Source organism: Adelges cooleyi, unplaced genomic scaffold (assembly GCF_023614345.1).
Source record: "Adelges cooleyi isolate 19-005CV unplaced genomic scaffold, UGA_ACOO_1.1 ACOO_flye_CR_arks_rails_tigmint_CR_PRNA_23, whole genome shotgun sequence".
NCBI classification, from domain to species: domain Eukaryota; kingdom Metazoa; phylum Arthropoda; class Insecta; order Hemiptera; family Adelgidae; genus Adelges; species Adelges cooleyi.
The window spans coordinates 14,494,185-14,511,689 of record NW_026095893.1 but is presented as its reverse complement, the minus strand read 5'-3'; the positions used below and the strand labels follow the sequence as shown (position 1 = coordinate 14,511,689).

The window sequence follows — 17,505 nt, the reverse complement described above, 5'->3', positions numbered from 1 at the left end:
CAACTGCATGACATATTTAAATTTTAATCAATAAATTGAATATTCATAAAAGGATATTAAATATTTAATAATAATAGCGGTAATCGTTACAAAAATTATGTTGTAGTAAATTCCCTTCGTCCTTGGCATTGCCTGTATAATATAAAGCCGGTCCCACACGAGTCGTGTACTTGACGATTATTGTCATCATGAATGAACTCCAAGTAGTGTGAGAATCTCAGGCCTTAGCAAAAGTTAATAAGAACATTCGTTATCCCTTTGACTCGTGTCACATTTACCGACAACCATAGAGAAACCGAGTAAAAATAATCGTCATACTTTACGATTAACTGAACATTGAATATGTTGATGTTGTTTAAACTTAAAATGTTCATTACTAAATAGTCTACTAAGGGACTACAGCAATAAAATCAGTTTTCAATATTAAATAATAAACACATAAAATAAATAAGTTATTAAAATTACTTTTGTATTAAAATCAAATCAAACACGAAACATTATTTTTTACTTTATATTTTATTTATAGTTTAGTAATAAGACTATTAATAACAAAATCTCATTACATAACCAATTTGCATAATAAACATACGTAGTACTTGCAATAAAGTTGTTTTAAAGTGAACAAATTGATTTAAAAAGAATTATCAAAATATACAAATTACCTGTTGGCAACATATCATGTGACAATATATATGACTAGTATCATAATACTATAATAGTAAAATTAATTTTTATTAGTCTCATAGCTAATATTTTTGTACAAAAAAAAAAAAAATATATAAATATACATTAGAGCTACATTGAATTCAGTGCATTGGGGCAACATTCTGCAAAAATATTTTAGGTATATCAGGACCATAATAAAATTTTGTGTTATTGCCTAAAGACTCTATACGTTTAATCTCCATAAATGCATTAGTAAACAAAAGTTGATTAGCTTCTGCTTCCTTTTTTTTCTTATAAAATTCAGCATCAGCAGCACTTTTTTCTTTTTCAAAGTGAATCATGTCTAAAAAAAAAAAAAGATAATATATTGGGCATAAGGTAATTTATTTATATGTTTTAAATTTAACGTTAAAATAAACACCTTCAATCAATGATATTTGCTTTATAGATTCTTTTTCTAATATTTTTTGTTCAAATTCAATTTTTGATACTTGTGCCTGTTTTTCTGCTTCAATAATTGCACGTTTACGTTCGGTTTCCGCCTCTTTTTCAACAACTTTCTGACGTTGTGTAGCAATAAGCAATTTTGTTTTTTCTGCTTCCCTGGTTGACAATGTCAATTTATAAAAATTACATAAAGATTAATTATAAATAATTTTATAGGTAACATTATTTTTTATTATACATTATTTCATAATTTTTGCGAATAGTTTCTGGTATTTTAGGTTTGGTAACACGAACAGAATGTACTTTAAGTCCAGGAGCCATTTCTGTTAAATCTTTCTGTAGGGCTATTTTGAGGTTTTCATCAATTTGATCAAACAAATCGATATACACCTGAAATTAATTATTAGGATTTATATTCAAAACACCTAAGCTGATAATAGTATACAAGTTTACTTCGTGCAAATTATGAACACTGCAAAATTGGTTAAGTTCGTGGTGTACTTTATTAAATATCAATGTTTTATCGTAGTCTGCTGTGTAATTTTTTACAATGTCGTAAACTAAAAAAAAATGTAAGTTCATTAGTTACTGATTAAAATTAAAACATTTTATTTAACAGTAATAATGTAATGCATTTGTTATATATTGAATTTTAATGAAAAAAAATTAATTATTTTCACATTAAATTAATTATTGTTTTCAAAGGGTTACCTATAAATACATGTATAAATCCTTTAAATTATTATTCTTTTATAAAAATTATTATGATAACTCTACACTCTCAATGAAACCATATTAATTTAATATTATAGTTAGGCGTTTTTGTGCCCAGTGTCTGGTTTTTGGAACCAACCAAATGGCGTGAGGCAAGAGTGTAGAACTAGCAAAAAATACCATCCCAACGGCATGTATATAATGTTATACTTACCACTATCCACACATAATATGTTAACAACTTCAATTCTGTCAAAGTATATCATGACTCCACCGCTGGTTCCGCAAGGGACATTTTTTACTTCATCTGTTTGGAGTGTTACCTAAATAATAAAAACGATAATTTATAATGATTTGGTTAACACTTATTAACATTATCTGTTCTTACTTGCACAGATCGGAAAGAGGTAAGAAATGGCATCATAATATGGTATCCAGGATCACTTATTTGAGATAATAATGCTCCACCCTATATTTAAAATAAAATGTATAAAATTCCTACTTTTAGTGAGATATTATTGTACAATGGAAAAAACTTTACCCTGTAGTAAATAGCAACATTTCCTTCCTCAACTTTATGTATACAAAAATGGGTCATAACAACGACTAATAAGAGTACCAACGGAAATGCGTAAGACAAATCGGCCATGTTTAAGTAAATTTGATGAAATTTAATGAGTTTAAAAAAATATATAAATATATTATTACAGTAGATTAACACAGAAGTAAGGTTAAATGGAAAAATTAATATTTAATACATAACTTATTTTATACACGTATATATTTACAATATTGTAGTACATAAAATAATACACCGTAAAATTAAAACAGGACACACGGATAATTTGAACAGCTGCGTCAACATTTGTATTAATTACTCGAATACATCTAGGAATGTGTAAGGGACAAATTTATTAAATTAAGTTTTTCTTGAAAACACAGAACCGAGATTACAGCATAGGATATTTTTTGAAAATCTGATGTGTATAAAATCAAAGTTACGTTCGTTGTTGTTATCAGTATATGGAGGTAGAACCATAACAATATTACAATACAATGTTATAAAAAAAGTGATAACAGAAAATTGTTACTACGTTCATTTTGAAGTGTTGCACCTCGTGGTGGTTAATGCGGATGGCGAACCGTAATCCGTGTGCCTCGTCGTTTAAAAATATTATGTGAATATATTTAAGAAATACAATACAATTTTAATTTTGTTTTATTTTATGCGATTGTCGTGCCCAGTACCCATTGAGAAATTGTCATCAAACGGATTCCGCCATGAAGGAAGTGGTCGGCGGTTTCTCGCATTCGGGTAGGTATTATGCCGAAATCAACGTCAACGGCAAGTTAAATGTGTGGGATACAAATGCCGGTGATCTGCAACATGAGTATTCGCCCAGCGGTCATTTGAGCGCATCAATATCCTGCGTCCAATGGATACAAATGGACAACACTGACGTTATGTGCGTCGGCACCCAAAAAGGCTTTGTCGAGTTCTACAACGTAGCCAGCGGCAGCGTCATGTCTAAAATAAATACGCAGTCCAAAACGGTCAAGAGCATATATTTGTCAGGTCAATATCTATATACAGGATCTGACGACGGGAGTGTCGCCAAATACTGTTTGAAAAATAACGTATTGGAAATTAAGAAAAAATTAGGTAAAATGTCAGCCTTGGCTGTAATGGGTGATGAAAGGGTTTTGACCGCCTCTAGAGAAATTAAACTTTGGAATTATCCATCAGGTGAACTGGTTCATAAATTCATTGGTCATAAAAATGAAATATTTTCATTACACATAGTCGAGGCCGACAAATGTTATCTTTTAACTTCTGCCCGAGATCGTTTCATAAATATTTGGTCTCTCAGCGATCTTAAACCAGAACCGTTAGCTACATTAATATCTGATGACGATATTTCATCAGTATATGTTTATAATAGCAGAAATAATATTACCGTCACGGTAACCACAGAAAGCGGTATGTTACATGTATACCATCATGTATTAAACGGCTGTGTTGCTTATCCTCTGAAACCTCAAGGAACTCTTCAAATAGCAGCAGACTGCAATAAAGGCGAAGAAGCAAAACAAATGCCAATAGTGTCTAGTAAAATATTTGATTCTAGAGTGTTTATAGCGTATGGTACGAGACCGTTTTTGGCATTTGAAAATATGGACTTAAATAAATTAAACAAAAGTATGTATCTAGCGAGACAGGACCCAAGAAAGTCAAAATCAGTAATGAGTGCACATGTTGTTCGTCCTAATATGGATGACGTAAAATTTAATGAACAGAAAAAGATAAGATCTTCTGCCAATTTGCCTCTAGAGACTAGACTTCAAAATATGTCTGAAGAGATTGAAAACACCGTTCAAACCAAAGGTGAAAGTATAGTGCATTTATTAGTTCAAGGCTTACGTAGTAATGATAAGAGCCTCTTGGAGTCTGCATTGTTTGTAAAAGATGAGCGAACAATAGATAATACTGTTTCACGATTACCACTTCAGTCTATTAATTTACTCGTGCAAAAGCTAATACGATTGTCACAAGATAGAACGTCAGTAAGTTCTATCAGTGTACGGTGGCTAATATCAATATTACGTATTCATGCTAGCGTGATTTTAGTAAATCCCAATATTCTAGAAACATTTTTACCATTAGAAGATGTTTTAGGAACAAGACTTAGTAATTTCAAGCAATTGGGTTTGCTAGATTTCAAATTGAAAGCGTTGGTAGACAAATTAAATAACGATAAGCGTCATAAAGAAGAGCGAGAAGCATTGTTGGTATATAATGATTCTGATGATGGTGATAAAAGGACAACTGATGAAGAAGATGCGATGGACATAGACTTGAATGGTGATAAGAAGTCGGAAGCATCTGATTTCACAGATGAAGAAATGGATGGTGATTAATTTATAAAAATGTTACATTTATTGACAACTTTGTTGAACTTAAATATTGTTTGTCAAATGTTTTATTTTTCAGACTGTTCTTGTTGTTATATATTATTTCCCTTATGAGATGTACATTTTTTTTTGTAAAAATATTTTTAAAAATTATTCATTTTTTAAGGAATTTATTTAAAATATAAAATTGTTCATTGTTTAAATTGTATTTAAGAAATACATTGACAAAAATACTATTAAAATTGTTAATTTGTTATATTTGACTAGCCATTATTAGTTTTGAATACTTTCAGTTAATAGCAAAAGTAGTAGTATTCAAATTATTTCTACATTACTATTAAGATAATTTTAGGTAACAAAATAAATTATTTATTTAAAATAAGTATGGTAAAAAGAAGTATATTTTATTTGAGGATATTTTAAAGTACTAAGTATTTTCCACATGGGTGTTCCGTGTTAAAAATCAGTAATACATTAATTTAATGTATTAATTTTGATTTTAATGATTAAAATGTTATGGTTTACTATATGGAATTATGTTATAAATTTAATGTTCTTATGTTTAATTGAAAACATATTCCTTAATGTTTTATAATTTTCCATAAAGAATTACGAATTGTTATTTTTTTAAATTTGTTGGCTTTACATATTTTTATTAATGTAATATGTTAACAAACTTAAACTGCTTATTTAATGCTATCATTTATGGTTTACTGTCTATTACATAAGTGTTACACAGTTAATAGAGAACAGTTATATGTAGTAATAATAGTAATAATTATGATTTTGAGGTAGATATTGTTCCAATATTATAGAAGCTCTTCTGTTACCTAGCACGGATACTAATCTCAAGAACTATAACCTTAAAAATCTATAATACAAAATTATATTAATGTATGTACATAAATAATTCTATTTTGTCGTTTTGACTTGAATGTGACCTATTATGTGGTCTCATTCAAATATACTTGGACCCTTTATTGGTGATAGCTGCAGTTGAAGTATAGACAATTATTGAAAAAAGGTAAGGACTGAATTTGCAAATAACCATCAACTTAACCCACTAACATAATAAGGAAATGCAGTGTGATGGGTTAAATATTACCCAGTTAGTATCTTATAAACATTAGACTTTTTAATGTTATAATTTTGTTAGACTTTTATAGTTAATATTAGTTATATAGTCAATTTTGATATATTTTTCAAAAAAAATATCCCATCATTTATGTGTTAAAACTTAAAAGCCTTTTGATCTTAAGCTTTTTAAATTATAACATATAAACTAGACCGTTTTTTTTTGTTTTCCTACAGCTTACCAAATTAATTGATAGTAGCCTATTAAAAAAAAAAATCTCTAAAATTTCAGATCTCTAGATCAACTTAAGTACCTACTTCCTCGTACATTTTACGTCAACTGAAACAATTTTTTTCCCAACAAAGTTAAATGATTTATCAGAAATTTATTTTTGCTGTGAGTTGTGATTATCCAAAAGGAACAGTGATCGCACTAGCTAATATGTTATATGGTACTAACTGATACTTATACATTAACATTTAACTCTATTACATTCAGTCGTGTGTTGTATTGTATTTCTGTTTTCGCGAGGGAAATAATTGTTTATAGTTATTTATTATTTTGTATTGTATCAATAACCATATTAAAACATTTAATTTTGGTGGTTATGCGGACTCGTATATGTCATTCCTCACATAGACTTTATCACTTTCAGTTATAGAAAATTTCTGTAGACTTGTGACCTCCTCGTTCCCACTGTGCTGGCTTTTTCTTTTTTTATAATTCCTATTTACTTACACCGTTATTATCGTGCTCAGTGTAAAAACTAATGTGTGAACAAAATGCCAAGTGGACTCACTATAGATAGCGATTAGTTTTGCCCCCACATTCTATTTTTATTAGTAATTGTTGGTTAAACAGAAAAAAACAGAGTATATGGTATTCCAAAGAGAAAGGTACCTCAAGACAATCAAAATAGTTGGTTGGAAGTTGAAGGTCACAAGTTTATAGAATAGTACAACAGTTCAAATACCTAGGTGCTATGTTAACACAACAGAACGAAATAAATAGTGAAGTAAAGGTGAGAATTCAAGCCGGTTGAAAATATTACTTCAACGAATTTGAAGATTTAAATATATCGGACACTAATAAAACCAGTGGTAACTTATGGGTCCGAAACATGGACGTTACGGAAGACAGACGAAAATTCACTAGTTAAGTATCTTCGAATGGAAGGTACTCAGAAAAATATACGGTCCATGTAAAGATGCAATTACTGGAGAATGGAAAAATAGGAAACATGAATATTGTAGAAGACATTATTACCAAGAAACGACTCATCTGGTAGGACACGCATGGTAGAAGGAAGGATCACTGCTAAGAACGGGGCTAGAAAATGCTCCACAAGGTAAGACCACTGGGAAGCCCAAGATTAACATGGGAAGACAGGGTAAAGCCAGGAGAGGATTGCAAGGAAATATCATTAGAAAGGGTAAGCTGGAGGCAAATATGCTGGACGGTATGGTCTTATAGGTCGAAAACCACGATGAAGAAGAAGAAGAAATGTTGGTTGAACAGCGGTAGTGTTAGTTTCCACAGTACCTATTCAAGATGGGAGTCTGGGGGGAAGGGGACATTTTTAGGATGTGATAACTTAATTTATTTAATTAAAATAAGATATATTATTAATATTTAATCAGTCTCGAAAACTATTCAATTACTCAGAATTCTATTGTTTATTACAAGCCGCACTGTAATCGCAAAAGAAAAAAAAACGTAAAGCTACATGTTAATAGTTTATTTATTGAGCATTATAACATTTTATATTTTTACTTTGACAAAAATGGACACAAACAATGTCATCAGCCCAATTATATCCAGCAGTTAAAATTAGGTAGGTGATATATAAGTATATATTTTACATTTATTATTATAATAAATAATAATAACTATATATGTATATATTTTGCATGATGTCCATAAACCTTCTTTAAGTCACAACTCTACAATATGTTTTTTACCAACAAAACTTAATAATAAACCAAAAGGTTAAACAAATTTATTATAATAAAAGGGTTAAAAAGGGCTTATATTTTGATTGTAAATTCATGGAGCAAATTTAATTGTATATTTTTTTAAGTGCCAATACATATTTTGTTTGTCAATAATTATTAATTTTTTTTTAAAAACATCTTTTTTTCATAACGATGCATTAGGTACTTAAGGAAATAAAAATAGGCATATTGAAAGGAAACTCCTTGGATTAGGATAAATCAGTGGCGCCGAAGTCAATACTGGGGTCCACCACTATTTCAACAATTTTGCATTTTATATATAAACGTTCATGCTGAGGCCGCTAAGTTTTGGAATTGTCCGACCACATTTTTAAGACTGGCGCCACTGGGATAAATAATCTAATTCTGTTAACAACTATAATAATAATTTCCTTGATTAATTTAATACTGTCATCTTAATTCTATATTTCAGTTATAATAGTAACATATATTAGTTAAATTAGTATAATTTTAAAACATTTCTATTTGCTTACCATTCAGTCAAGTTGTGGTTTAAATGTTCTGTAATTCTACATGTAATGAATAGTATATATATATATATTAAATGCTAATACCTATTGGTATTATTATTCGGGGATAATTTTACAGTATGCATTTAAAGTAGGTTTATAGTTAGGTACACTATAATTTATAAAGATATTGTATAGTATTGAATAGTTTTAGTCTTATACATAGAATTGTGCAAACTAATGAAAAGCGCCTAAAATGCATAGTAAATCACGTTGAGCGACCTGTTAAACTTTACAGAATGACCCCAATTTTAGATAAACTTACTTTTTTACTATGAAAATTAATTTTTAGTAGTGGGCTAAAAAGCACACCTTCCTTTTTTAGCACTGCCTTACTAGTCATGTTTGTCTAGTTTTATTAAAAACTATTAATGAAGTAATATGAAGGACATAGGGGAAAAATGGTATTAGTCACATTATGAAATTTTTTTTTTAAATAGTCTTTTCAATTTTTGCCATTATTTGTTTTTATTTATGTCACTAGATTGTTTAAATAAATACATTTTTTATTATAATATCATTTAATGTGTTTTTTTTTGTTCTTATGTAAGAGGCAGAGGAATTCACGAACTTTATTTTTGCTATACTCTAAAATTTTCATAATTTGACAACTACCCTGTGCCCTTCATATGTTTTATTTACACTTCTTTTTAGAAACTTACCTAGTAGATTACAGTTAAAACACTCACTCATTGGGGGAAGTTAAAGATTTAAGTAAATTAACTAAATCTAATAATATACAAATTGTAGTAGTAAAAAAACAGTCGCTAATCAATTTAATATAGCATACTACAACAATACTTCTTCGTGTTTCTAATAAAAATTATTTTATTCTTTATAGTTCAATCTCGATTAAAAGCCTAAAGGAACTTGTAGGAAAATAGTCTAAATCCTAAAAATTAAACTAATATTATTGATACGTAGATCAATGTACACATACTTAACTAATAATCACATTAAAATACATATGGTTTTTAACAAAAAATGTCCAAAAATTCTTCTTATATTTTTAATAAGATCAATAATAATACAATAATGATACACTTATCTTAATTATACTATTTGGTGTATAAGAATAATGTAAAGAGAGTGTTGAATATTGTTAATAAAATTAATAGTAATACAAATAAAATGACAAACTAGAAAGGAAACATTTAACATAGTACTTTGGTATGAAACGCAAGTTGGTTATTGGTGTATACTTGCATGGTATCACTATAACTTACAATCGGTAATAACTAAAATCTTTACATAATGGTTTTACAATAAAACATAAAATAGACGTAGAAGTCTGTGCGTGATGAAATTCGTTTGCATTGGCCAAAAATTATTCCTTGTGTGTGGTATCACAAATTGCTTTGTTTTTTCACAACTAAACAAATGACAAATAATTATTTGATTATAAAATCATAATTTTTAAAATAACAAAAAAACATGACACTTTATGATATACCGGTATAAATGATAAATGTTTTAAAAATCATATAGGGTCGGTTGTTTTAGGTATATCGAACAAATGCGGATGCTGGAGCACAGATAATTTTGTCATGTATAATATGTATGAATTTCTTTCCTTAACTATTTATGAAACCTGAGAAAAATTAATCCGCGCAAAGCAGTTTTGATTGGAAAAAAATTGTAATTTATCCTATAGAAATGAATGTGATAGTCTGACAAAAAAAAAAAAAAAAAATAGCAATCAACAAAAAGTATCCTCATTACTATATTATTAAGTATACTTAATTAAAGTTCAACCTCTAAATTAAGATTTTTCGATAAATTGCCTATACTTTACTCCTTAGAAATGGCCGATGTGGCGTCCTCTTAATTTGTTAAACATTTAGTAGAACATACTATTTGCATTTACATACTTCTTTAGAGTATAAATCAAGTTACATTAGTTTAACGTGTCTGTATGTTGAATAGAAAATGCATAATATTAGTATCATGAAACGTTTATCCACCGGTCTATACTGTATTCCAGAGCCGCTATCCACCTAGAAAAAAATCAATAACAAAACAATTAGTCAATTGATTTATTTAGGATGGACGTTTTCGATTAACCTAGTATTGACCTACCTTCTCTTATCTACTTCGGTATCGGTAAAAAAATAAAAATATCTAAATGATAAATCCGGCGGTATGAGCTCAAAAGCAAATTTTCTCATGCTAGCGTTGACGGAACTTTGCACCTTGTAACCGTGAAGGCATGCCATCCCTATGCAAGTACAATAATAGTATTGTTTTAGAGAGTACATAATATTCAAGTATTTTTGTTACAAGCAAAGAGACATGAGATACCATTAGCAAACCGAGTGACGCTGTCGACGAAAAAATACAACCTGGCGTCTTTGAGTACACAATAGTATTTTTTCCACGATTTACCACAGTGATGGACTAAAGTAGAGAGAAAACCCTGACAGTCCGATCGCGTATCGATATTGACCACAGATTTTAGATTATCTTCTTCTAGCCACTCGAATGACTGCAATTGGTAACATAATAAATTAAAAAGCCTATCATTTTAAAGCTTTAGTTACAAGTCTACTAGTTATAGTCTTAATTACTATTTAAAAAATAGCTGTACAATAAATTCCAATAAATTCTACTTTCTCATCATTTTTTTTATCTCTGCTATTTGGCGTCCATCAAGGTAGTCCTCGACCACCACACAACACGATTCGTCACATCTTTCACACACACGCATTAGCCATCATCATATTTTTTTTAATTATGCCGTCCATTTCATTTTGGACCTTACTCTACAGTCTACTTATTTTTCCTTCTTCGATAATTTTCATATCTCCCTTAAGGTTAGGTTAGGTAAGGTAGGTCCCTTTAGGTGAAATGCCCATCGCTTCAATCTACAGTCTCTCTTATCTTTTCTACGATAAGTTAAGATTTTTCTTATTATTTATACTAGTCACTCTACACAACCACCACCTCAACATTATTCTCAGAAATATTTATTTTTTGTTTTAATTTCTTGTCGTTATCTATAAATAATAGAAAAACGTGTTATAAAAATATAAGCTTAGTGGTTTACATGACACTCACGGGACATTTAGTAGCCTCGTTGAGCGCTTTGAACCAGCGGTCAGCGTTTTCAGTGCTGTCCGCGGCAATATGTAATCTTGTTTTCTTGAGATCTTTTTTTTCTAACCGAAAACTGTGCAGTCTCCCTGTATCCGATGTTCTCATTACGGTGAAGCCTTTAAGATTGAGCGCTCCCAAAGGATGACGATCCTAAAACGACAAAACTATTATAAGTTCACTATGTCATTGAGGGATTCAGCTGAAAGCAATCAACGGCGCACTTTTTTTAGAGAAGCAGATTTATAGTAATAGAGACAATTGTCGGTTTTCAGACAGAAGTATCTCGGTTGCCAGCAGTTTTTCATTTTTTTCGTGCCGATACTAAACTTCCAGAGTATGCTGGATATTATAATTCGGCTTTTGAACTTGGAGGGTTCGATTTTTGGCGTGAGCACGTCACACGTCCTGGCTACCTCCAGTTCCAATATGTCAGAACCATTGTGTGCCACGCCGACGAACTCCGAGTGTGATGCGTCCAGCACACACATGTTGTTGATGCTTATGATAATGTCTCCCACCTGTAAGCCTGAACTTTCCGCCGCCGTCCCTGTTTCTATGGCGGACACCACGACGGGCCTAGCTCCGTGTATACGAAAACCGAATCCACCGGTTTCCCGTTTCACCATGAGTCTTTTGTCGCTATCTGTCAATGTACAAAGATAAAGTTTGAGTACAAATAAGTGTGAAGAAGCCTTACCGAATGATTTCGATGAAAGCCTTCTGAACATCTCTAAACTAGATTTCCTATGCACCATTCGATGAGTGATTGTCTGATATTTTATACGGAAATCGTGTTCAGAACACGTGGACTCCATCGAATCTCTTCTTTGAAATTCTGGCACATTCTTATTATCTAAAAGAAAAACAATAATGTTTTGTATCAATATAATCTATACTGTAGTAACGCGTTACTATTAGTAATGGGAATCCGAAAATCCGGTTTAAAAAAATGCTATTTAAGTCACCATTTTTAATATTATTATAATATAAAGCTGTGTACCTAAGTAAAATGTTTTGATGAAAATTAAAAAAAGAAAATTGACTATAAATTGTTTTTGGATTCGGATTCCGGATTACAATTTTTAAGTTGCTTAAATATAATTTTTTTGTGAAAAAAAATCCCCGTTCCCCTGGAGTCCGTCCTGTCTTGTTGCTTAGTCTTCATTCTACATGCGCAAACCCGGCATGCTCTCTCAGCGAACCGGGTATAGTAAAGGTTGTCAAAGCTAAAGTGGATTCTATAAATTAGTTAGTTATAATCCTAAATGGCCCCTTAAGGAGTCTTAAAATGATTTAATAAGTTCTAGAGGCTGTCACACCTTTAAGAAGTTAAACACTCAAGTATTAATCCAGGTGTATTCAGGCATACATTGTGGAGTTGAGCAGATACACTCACAATGAGACGATATATATATATTTAGTGTAGCTAACGTAAATTAAAAATTAGCGTTGAGTTTTTATTGAAAAACCATGGTCCTAAGGTGAGATAACTGCTAAAAGATGTTCCGTTGCATAACTCATAAGTGTGTGTTTTACTTGCCTAACATGAATACTCGGAGTATGTCGTTACTTTGGCATACTTGTAGAGAAAGGAATAATGTGTTAAATAAGTTACGTTGATAGGCAATGGCATATACCTGGTAAATCTGAAGGTTTTTTCCACACAAAGAATTCTTCTACTTCGTCAATGTGCGCCCAAGAGAAGGAAGTAAAAGGTGTCGTGTAGACTCCCGACCAATCGTCGTCATCCGAGTGTAGACTTGAGCTGCTTCCATTTAATTTCTCCATACTAACATTGGTGGACCTCGTTAATGGCCTGATAAAAAAAAGACAGTAACAAAATAGCATAACGCAAACATAAATACTTATATTGTTAGTTTTAACCGACCTTCCATTCTCTCTGTGTTTTTTCACTCGTTCTTCAGATTTAGCTCGGGTTTGTTCCGACCGATTGCTTTTTTTCCTCTCTTCGGACCGATAACGTTTGGTTAACCGTTTTACTGGCATCGCGGGAGGTTCGTCTGGAGAATCTCCAAATCCTTCTGGTGGCTTAACAATTTCCATTAACTCGTCGTTCGAGTTTTTATTGAATTCCGAATCGACTTCAACGTTACATCGCGCACATCTGGATGATGACATAGGTATTCGATTGCACGAATCACTGTAAAATACCGAATCGCTTCCCGGACTAATTGAACGCAATGACTCGGCACTAACTGCCTTTAAGTTCAAATTATTAATTTGATTCGTCATCAACGTGCACTTAGGCTGTACTTCGTGATAATTGATTTCGGTTATAGGGTGTCCCGCCAAAGTCAAGTCTGGACACTTTTGGAGAATTTCAGGTAAAGATTCTCTTCTTTTCTCGACATTGGCTATAATCACCGACTTTTTATCTGTTGGACTGAAAATACAACGCTTTATCATTGATAGATCTTAACAATGAAAACAAAATCACAGCTGTTACACACATATGGGAAATTATAATGCATAGAATAATTTATATTTTACATTTGGAAATAAAGGCTGTTTATAGACTAATGAGAGAATCAGCTGATAATGGAGACAGAGGGCTAAGGAAGGGCGAAGAAAGAGATATTTAACATTATTTGGTATGATTCATCTCTGACTCTCTTTTGAAAAGTTTATAGTAAAATCGTATCTTAAAAGCCCATCGTACTTTGTATTAGTAACAGACCCTATGCTTTTCCTTCTTAAGCTTGTCCTCCGTTGCTCAGAGCCCATCAAAGACTCGTCTGAAGAATCAGGCACAGGTATCCTTGTAGTGAAACCGTTGCCCATTAATTTCTATACAAATGTAAAAATACTATCATTATTTTGAAAATTTTAAAAGTTTTTTGTTGTACGGGTTAAATAACAAAATAACCTTGTCCATAATAGAATAATACTACCTTAATTATATTTGTATTTTTTATATCTGTTGGTGTTTTAGCAGCGAACCGACTGTCTAAAAATTAAAAAAAAACAATACATTTTAAATATTATTTATATTATAGAAACAAAACAAAATGCTTTACTTTGAATGATATCTGGATCACTTGGTTTATTCGACGTTTCCTTCATTGACGATTTCATTCTTGGTACTGACCTATAATAAATTACTGTTATTAAACTTTAATAAGTTCCAATTGAGCGTACAAAAACAAGATTGGTAGGTATTATGTGTACGGATGAATGAAAAGCAATTAATGTTCAAGTACATACAGCAGGAAAGCTTTAGTGGCATTCTAGTTGTGCCGTATGCGCATGCAATTTCGCCTTAGTAATTCTGCTGCAATAATCAGTTGTTAATAATTTTCCATTCACAAATTCAAAACCTCCGATTCTCCTATTATTATAATATAATGTTCTATGCTGCACGCAACTTGTATCGAGCGTACCTTAATAGTATAAGCTCTACCTATGTTATTTTTCTAGTGTTTGCTGTTTTACAACAACCTATCATTACAATTTGCTCACTTAGCCAACATTAAGGAGGATTTCTGTTTCATTTTGATGTTCTCGTCTGACGACGTAGAGCTCTTTTTATCCTCAACACTGCACTTCACGCTGTAACTGAAATAGTTGTCGGTTTTATAATTGGTCGTAGATTAACGTTCACTTGTATATTTGTTCTAATAATTGCTTCAGCGTAAACGTATTTACGAAGTAGGTAGGTACTCGGAGAAAGAAAATACTGTGCTTTTCATGCATGATTATAAAAAATTAAGAAGAAAAATGAATGAATGATTTTTTTTATAAAAAAATAAGAAGAAGATCGGACCACACACAAATAAAATAATCTATATAAAAAACTATAATGTAAATGTTTCACAAAATCAAACATATCGTCAGGACTTCAAAAATTTGCATAGAAGACGAACCTCCATCTAGTCATTCTGTAATCATGGAATTACTCGATATGCTCGAAATAATTGATATTAATGTAGAATGTATATGTTTAATAAAATGTTAGTATTACTTCCTATTCTAAAATGCTTCCTGACTCATTATATTTTTGAGGGGATCGAAGATAGTTTTTTGGCAGAGTTTAAGCAATTTTTTTTAAAAAGTTTGTTCTTGAAGTTCTATATACAAAAATAAATGTTTCATACTAGACTTCTATTTAAGGACTTACCCATTTATTGATAATTGAGTATTTTTTAGAATTAAAAATAGTAACATAATCAATCTGTGTATTTTTGAAGTCCTATTCCTAATCGCCCAAAATAATGGCGTATGATAATACTGGTAGTTATTTTACCTTCCGGATGTACTACTCTCATCGTCGCTGGAGTCCTCCCCGTCGCCTAGTTCTTCGTCAATAGGTTCTACATGGTCGTGTATTCCCTGTAGATACTGCAATCAAAATATTATTTACATGGATCAATGGATGTGTTTTTAGGCTGGAGATTTGTCTGGAATTAGCGTCAACGATTTTCGTGGCACCATTGTATAGGTCAAGGGGTGAAAAGGGACACTGTGGGATAGGTCAAGAAGGCAAGTTTTTTACGATCATAAATCGTACCTAAAAGATACTTCATTGGGCAAAAAATGTGAAAATTTTACCCCTTCCCCTTCAAAATTGAGAAAGTACATAACATATTTAAATGTTTTTGAACTTTTGGAGCAACAATAATGCCGCGTTATAAGTTTTTTTTTTAAAATAGTGGAATTAGTTCCAAGTTTGTATGGAATATTCTTTCAATAAAGTACTAAAATGTAGTACGTCAAAAAACCAAACAATTATCAATTTGTTTTCTTCAGATGGGGTGAAAACTTACAATAGGGTTGTATTTCATCCCATCGAGAGGTGTTTTTTTACTTTTTCGAGTATAGTTTTAGGAAATAAGCCAAAAGGTCTGATAATAAGACTGAAGGTAGATCTACAGTGAGGCTGTAACATATTATATAATTTTCTCAAAAATCTGCAGTCTAACTTAAAAAAAAAAAAAATTAAAAAAGGGAAAATTACACTTTTACTATACTCAATTTCCACGTTGCGTACAATAACATTTTAGGTACATTATTGCCTTAATAGTGTTTTTTTTAATATTTAATATTTCTACCCTCTATACATTCGAATCGAGGCTATTTTGATCTTTGAACAGTGATTTCATCGAACTCACAATCAGTTATAATTATTCCTACAGCCCTGTTACTACACCTACCTCTCTGCACTGGTTTCATTTTTGTGAAATTTTTGTTTTACTCTAAACGCTTTATTTAAGATATTTATAATAAGTAAAGATGAATTAATAGATGGATTATTTTAGTGCATTGACGGAAAACGTTCTCTTATATTAATCAATAACTCTTAATATATTTAATAAGAATATTTTATTTTCTCTTACCTCGTGATCGAAAAGTGGGTGAGGTAAACTATACTTTGAAGACTCACTGTCAAACGAACTATTAGTAACCGACGGACCTTGTGTAGGCGTTGTAGTATACGAGGCACTATCAGTGGCCGTAACGTAATCTTCCGTCGAAGTAGACACCTCGGACTGCTCAACGTGTGCCATACTCGTATTGCATTCAGAGCCTGTTGAAGTATTCTGAGACCTTTGTTCAATAAGATCTGATGATTTTAAAGGCAGATTTGTGTATCTAATTATTCTTGTTTGAACTCCGTCAAAAACGGATGTGCTCTTAATTTCGGTTTTCTTAGTTCCTTTGTCGAATTGCAAAACCTACGAAAGAGCTTCAATGAAAACGCATTACAGTTATATAAAATGTCACACCATATTTTACACTTACGGTCGTTTGGGACTGATCGCTTGGCTCTTGTTCGTTGGAAGACGAAGGTGTTTTGACTCTGTATTTATTTGGCGAATCAGACAAGCAGATGCTGCTCTTAGATTTATAAAATTCGTCGCAAAGAATACTCTCGTTTTCGTGAAAACATTCTAAAGACGCTTCGGAAGCCTGTAAAATAGTAGTTTTAAATAAATCGTAACAAATGCATTTTTGGTATTTTTTCTAATGAAAATATTGATTGGATAATGAAGAAACTGATTTAATACGGTAATTAATCATAAGAAAATATTTAATATTAGTTTAAGCATGA

The 17,505-nt window shown here is 31.2% G+C and overlaps 3 protein-coding genes across 8 annotated transcripts in view; 1 reads left to right on the top strand and 2 right to left on the bottom strand.

The window, feature by feature from the left end:
* Positions 1–570: 570 nt before the first annotated feature.
* Positions 571–2,808, bottom strand: LOC126835617 (erlin-2-like). The gene is made up of 7 exons (XM_050568313.1): positions 2,369–2,808; positions 2,216–2,296; positions 2,042–2,150; positions 1,567–1,673; positions 1,352–1,503; positions 1,088–1,269; positions 571–1,009 (listed from the first exon to the last, which is right to left on the bottom strand). The coding sequence occupies exons 1-7, from the start codon at positions 2,474–2,476 to the stop codon at positions 807–809; spliced, it is 942 nt and encodes a 313-aa protein (XP_050424270.1). The 5' UTR covers positions 2,477–2,808; the 3' UTR covers positions 571–806.
* A 123-nt stretch (positions 2,809–2,931) lies between these two features.
* LOC126835616 (WD repeat-containing protein 43) lies at positions 2,932–4,953 on the top strand. The gene has a single exon (XM_050568312.1). It carries the CDS (start codon positions 3,109–3,111, stop codon positions 4,744–4,746), a length of 1,638 nt encoding a protein of 545 aa, XP_050424269.1. The 5' UTR covers positions 2,932–3,108; the 3' UTR covers positions 4,747–4,953.
* A 4,456-nt stretch (positions 4,954–9,409) lies between these two features.
* The window catches only part of LOC126835621 (uncharacterized), a 122,486-nt gene continuing 114,390 nt past the window's right edge, over positions 9,410–17,505 (bottom strand). For 4 of the 6 annotated variants that reach the window (XM_050568317.1, XM_050568320.1, XM_050568322.1 and 1 more), the window contains 16 exons: positions 17,196–17,363; positions 16,790–17,128; positions 15,700–15,794; positions 14,916–15,011; positions 14,474–14,544; positions 14,348–14,403; positions 14,116–14,243; positions 13,324–13,839; positions 13,073–13,251; positions 12,133–12,288; positions 11,657–12,078; positions 11,397–11,585; positions 10,641–10,824; positions 10,419–10,557; positions 10,211–10,336; positions 9,410–9,711 (listed from right to left, as the gene is read on the bottom strand). In XM_050568317.1, coding sequence (XP_050424274.1) covers positions 10,285–10,336; positions 10,419–10,557; positions 10,641–10,824; positions 11,397–11,585; positions 11,657–12,078; positions 12,133–12,288; positions 13,073–13,251; positions 13,324–13,839; positions 14,116–14,243; positions 14,348–14,403; positions 14,474–14,544; positions 14,916–15,011; positions 15,700–15,794; positions 16,790–17,128; positions 17,196–17,363 — 2,790 coding nt within the window. In that variant the 3' untranslated portion in view covers positions 9,410–9,711; positions 10,211–10,284. Of the gene's footprint in view, positions 9,712–9,792; positions 10,337–10,418; positions 10,558–10,640; positions 10,825–11,396; positions 11,586–11,656; positions 12,079–12,132; positions 12,289–13,072; positions 13,252–13,323; positions 13,840–14,115; positions 14,244–14,347; positions 14,404–14,473; positions 14,545–14,915; positions 15,012–15,699; positions 15,795–16,789; positions 17,129–17,195; positions 17,364–17,505 lie in introns of all 6 variants that reach the window. The other 2 variants (XM_050568319.1, XM_050568321.1) reach the window with 2 other exon arrangements.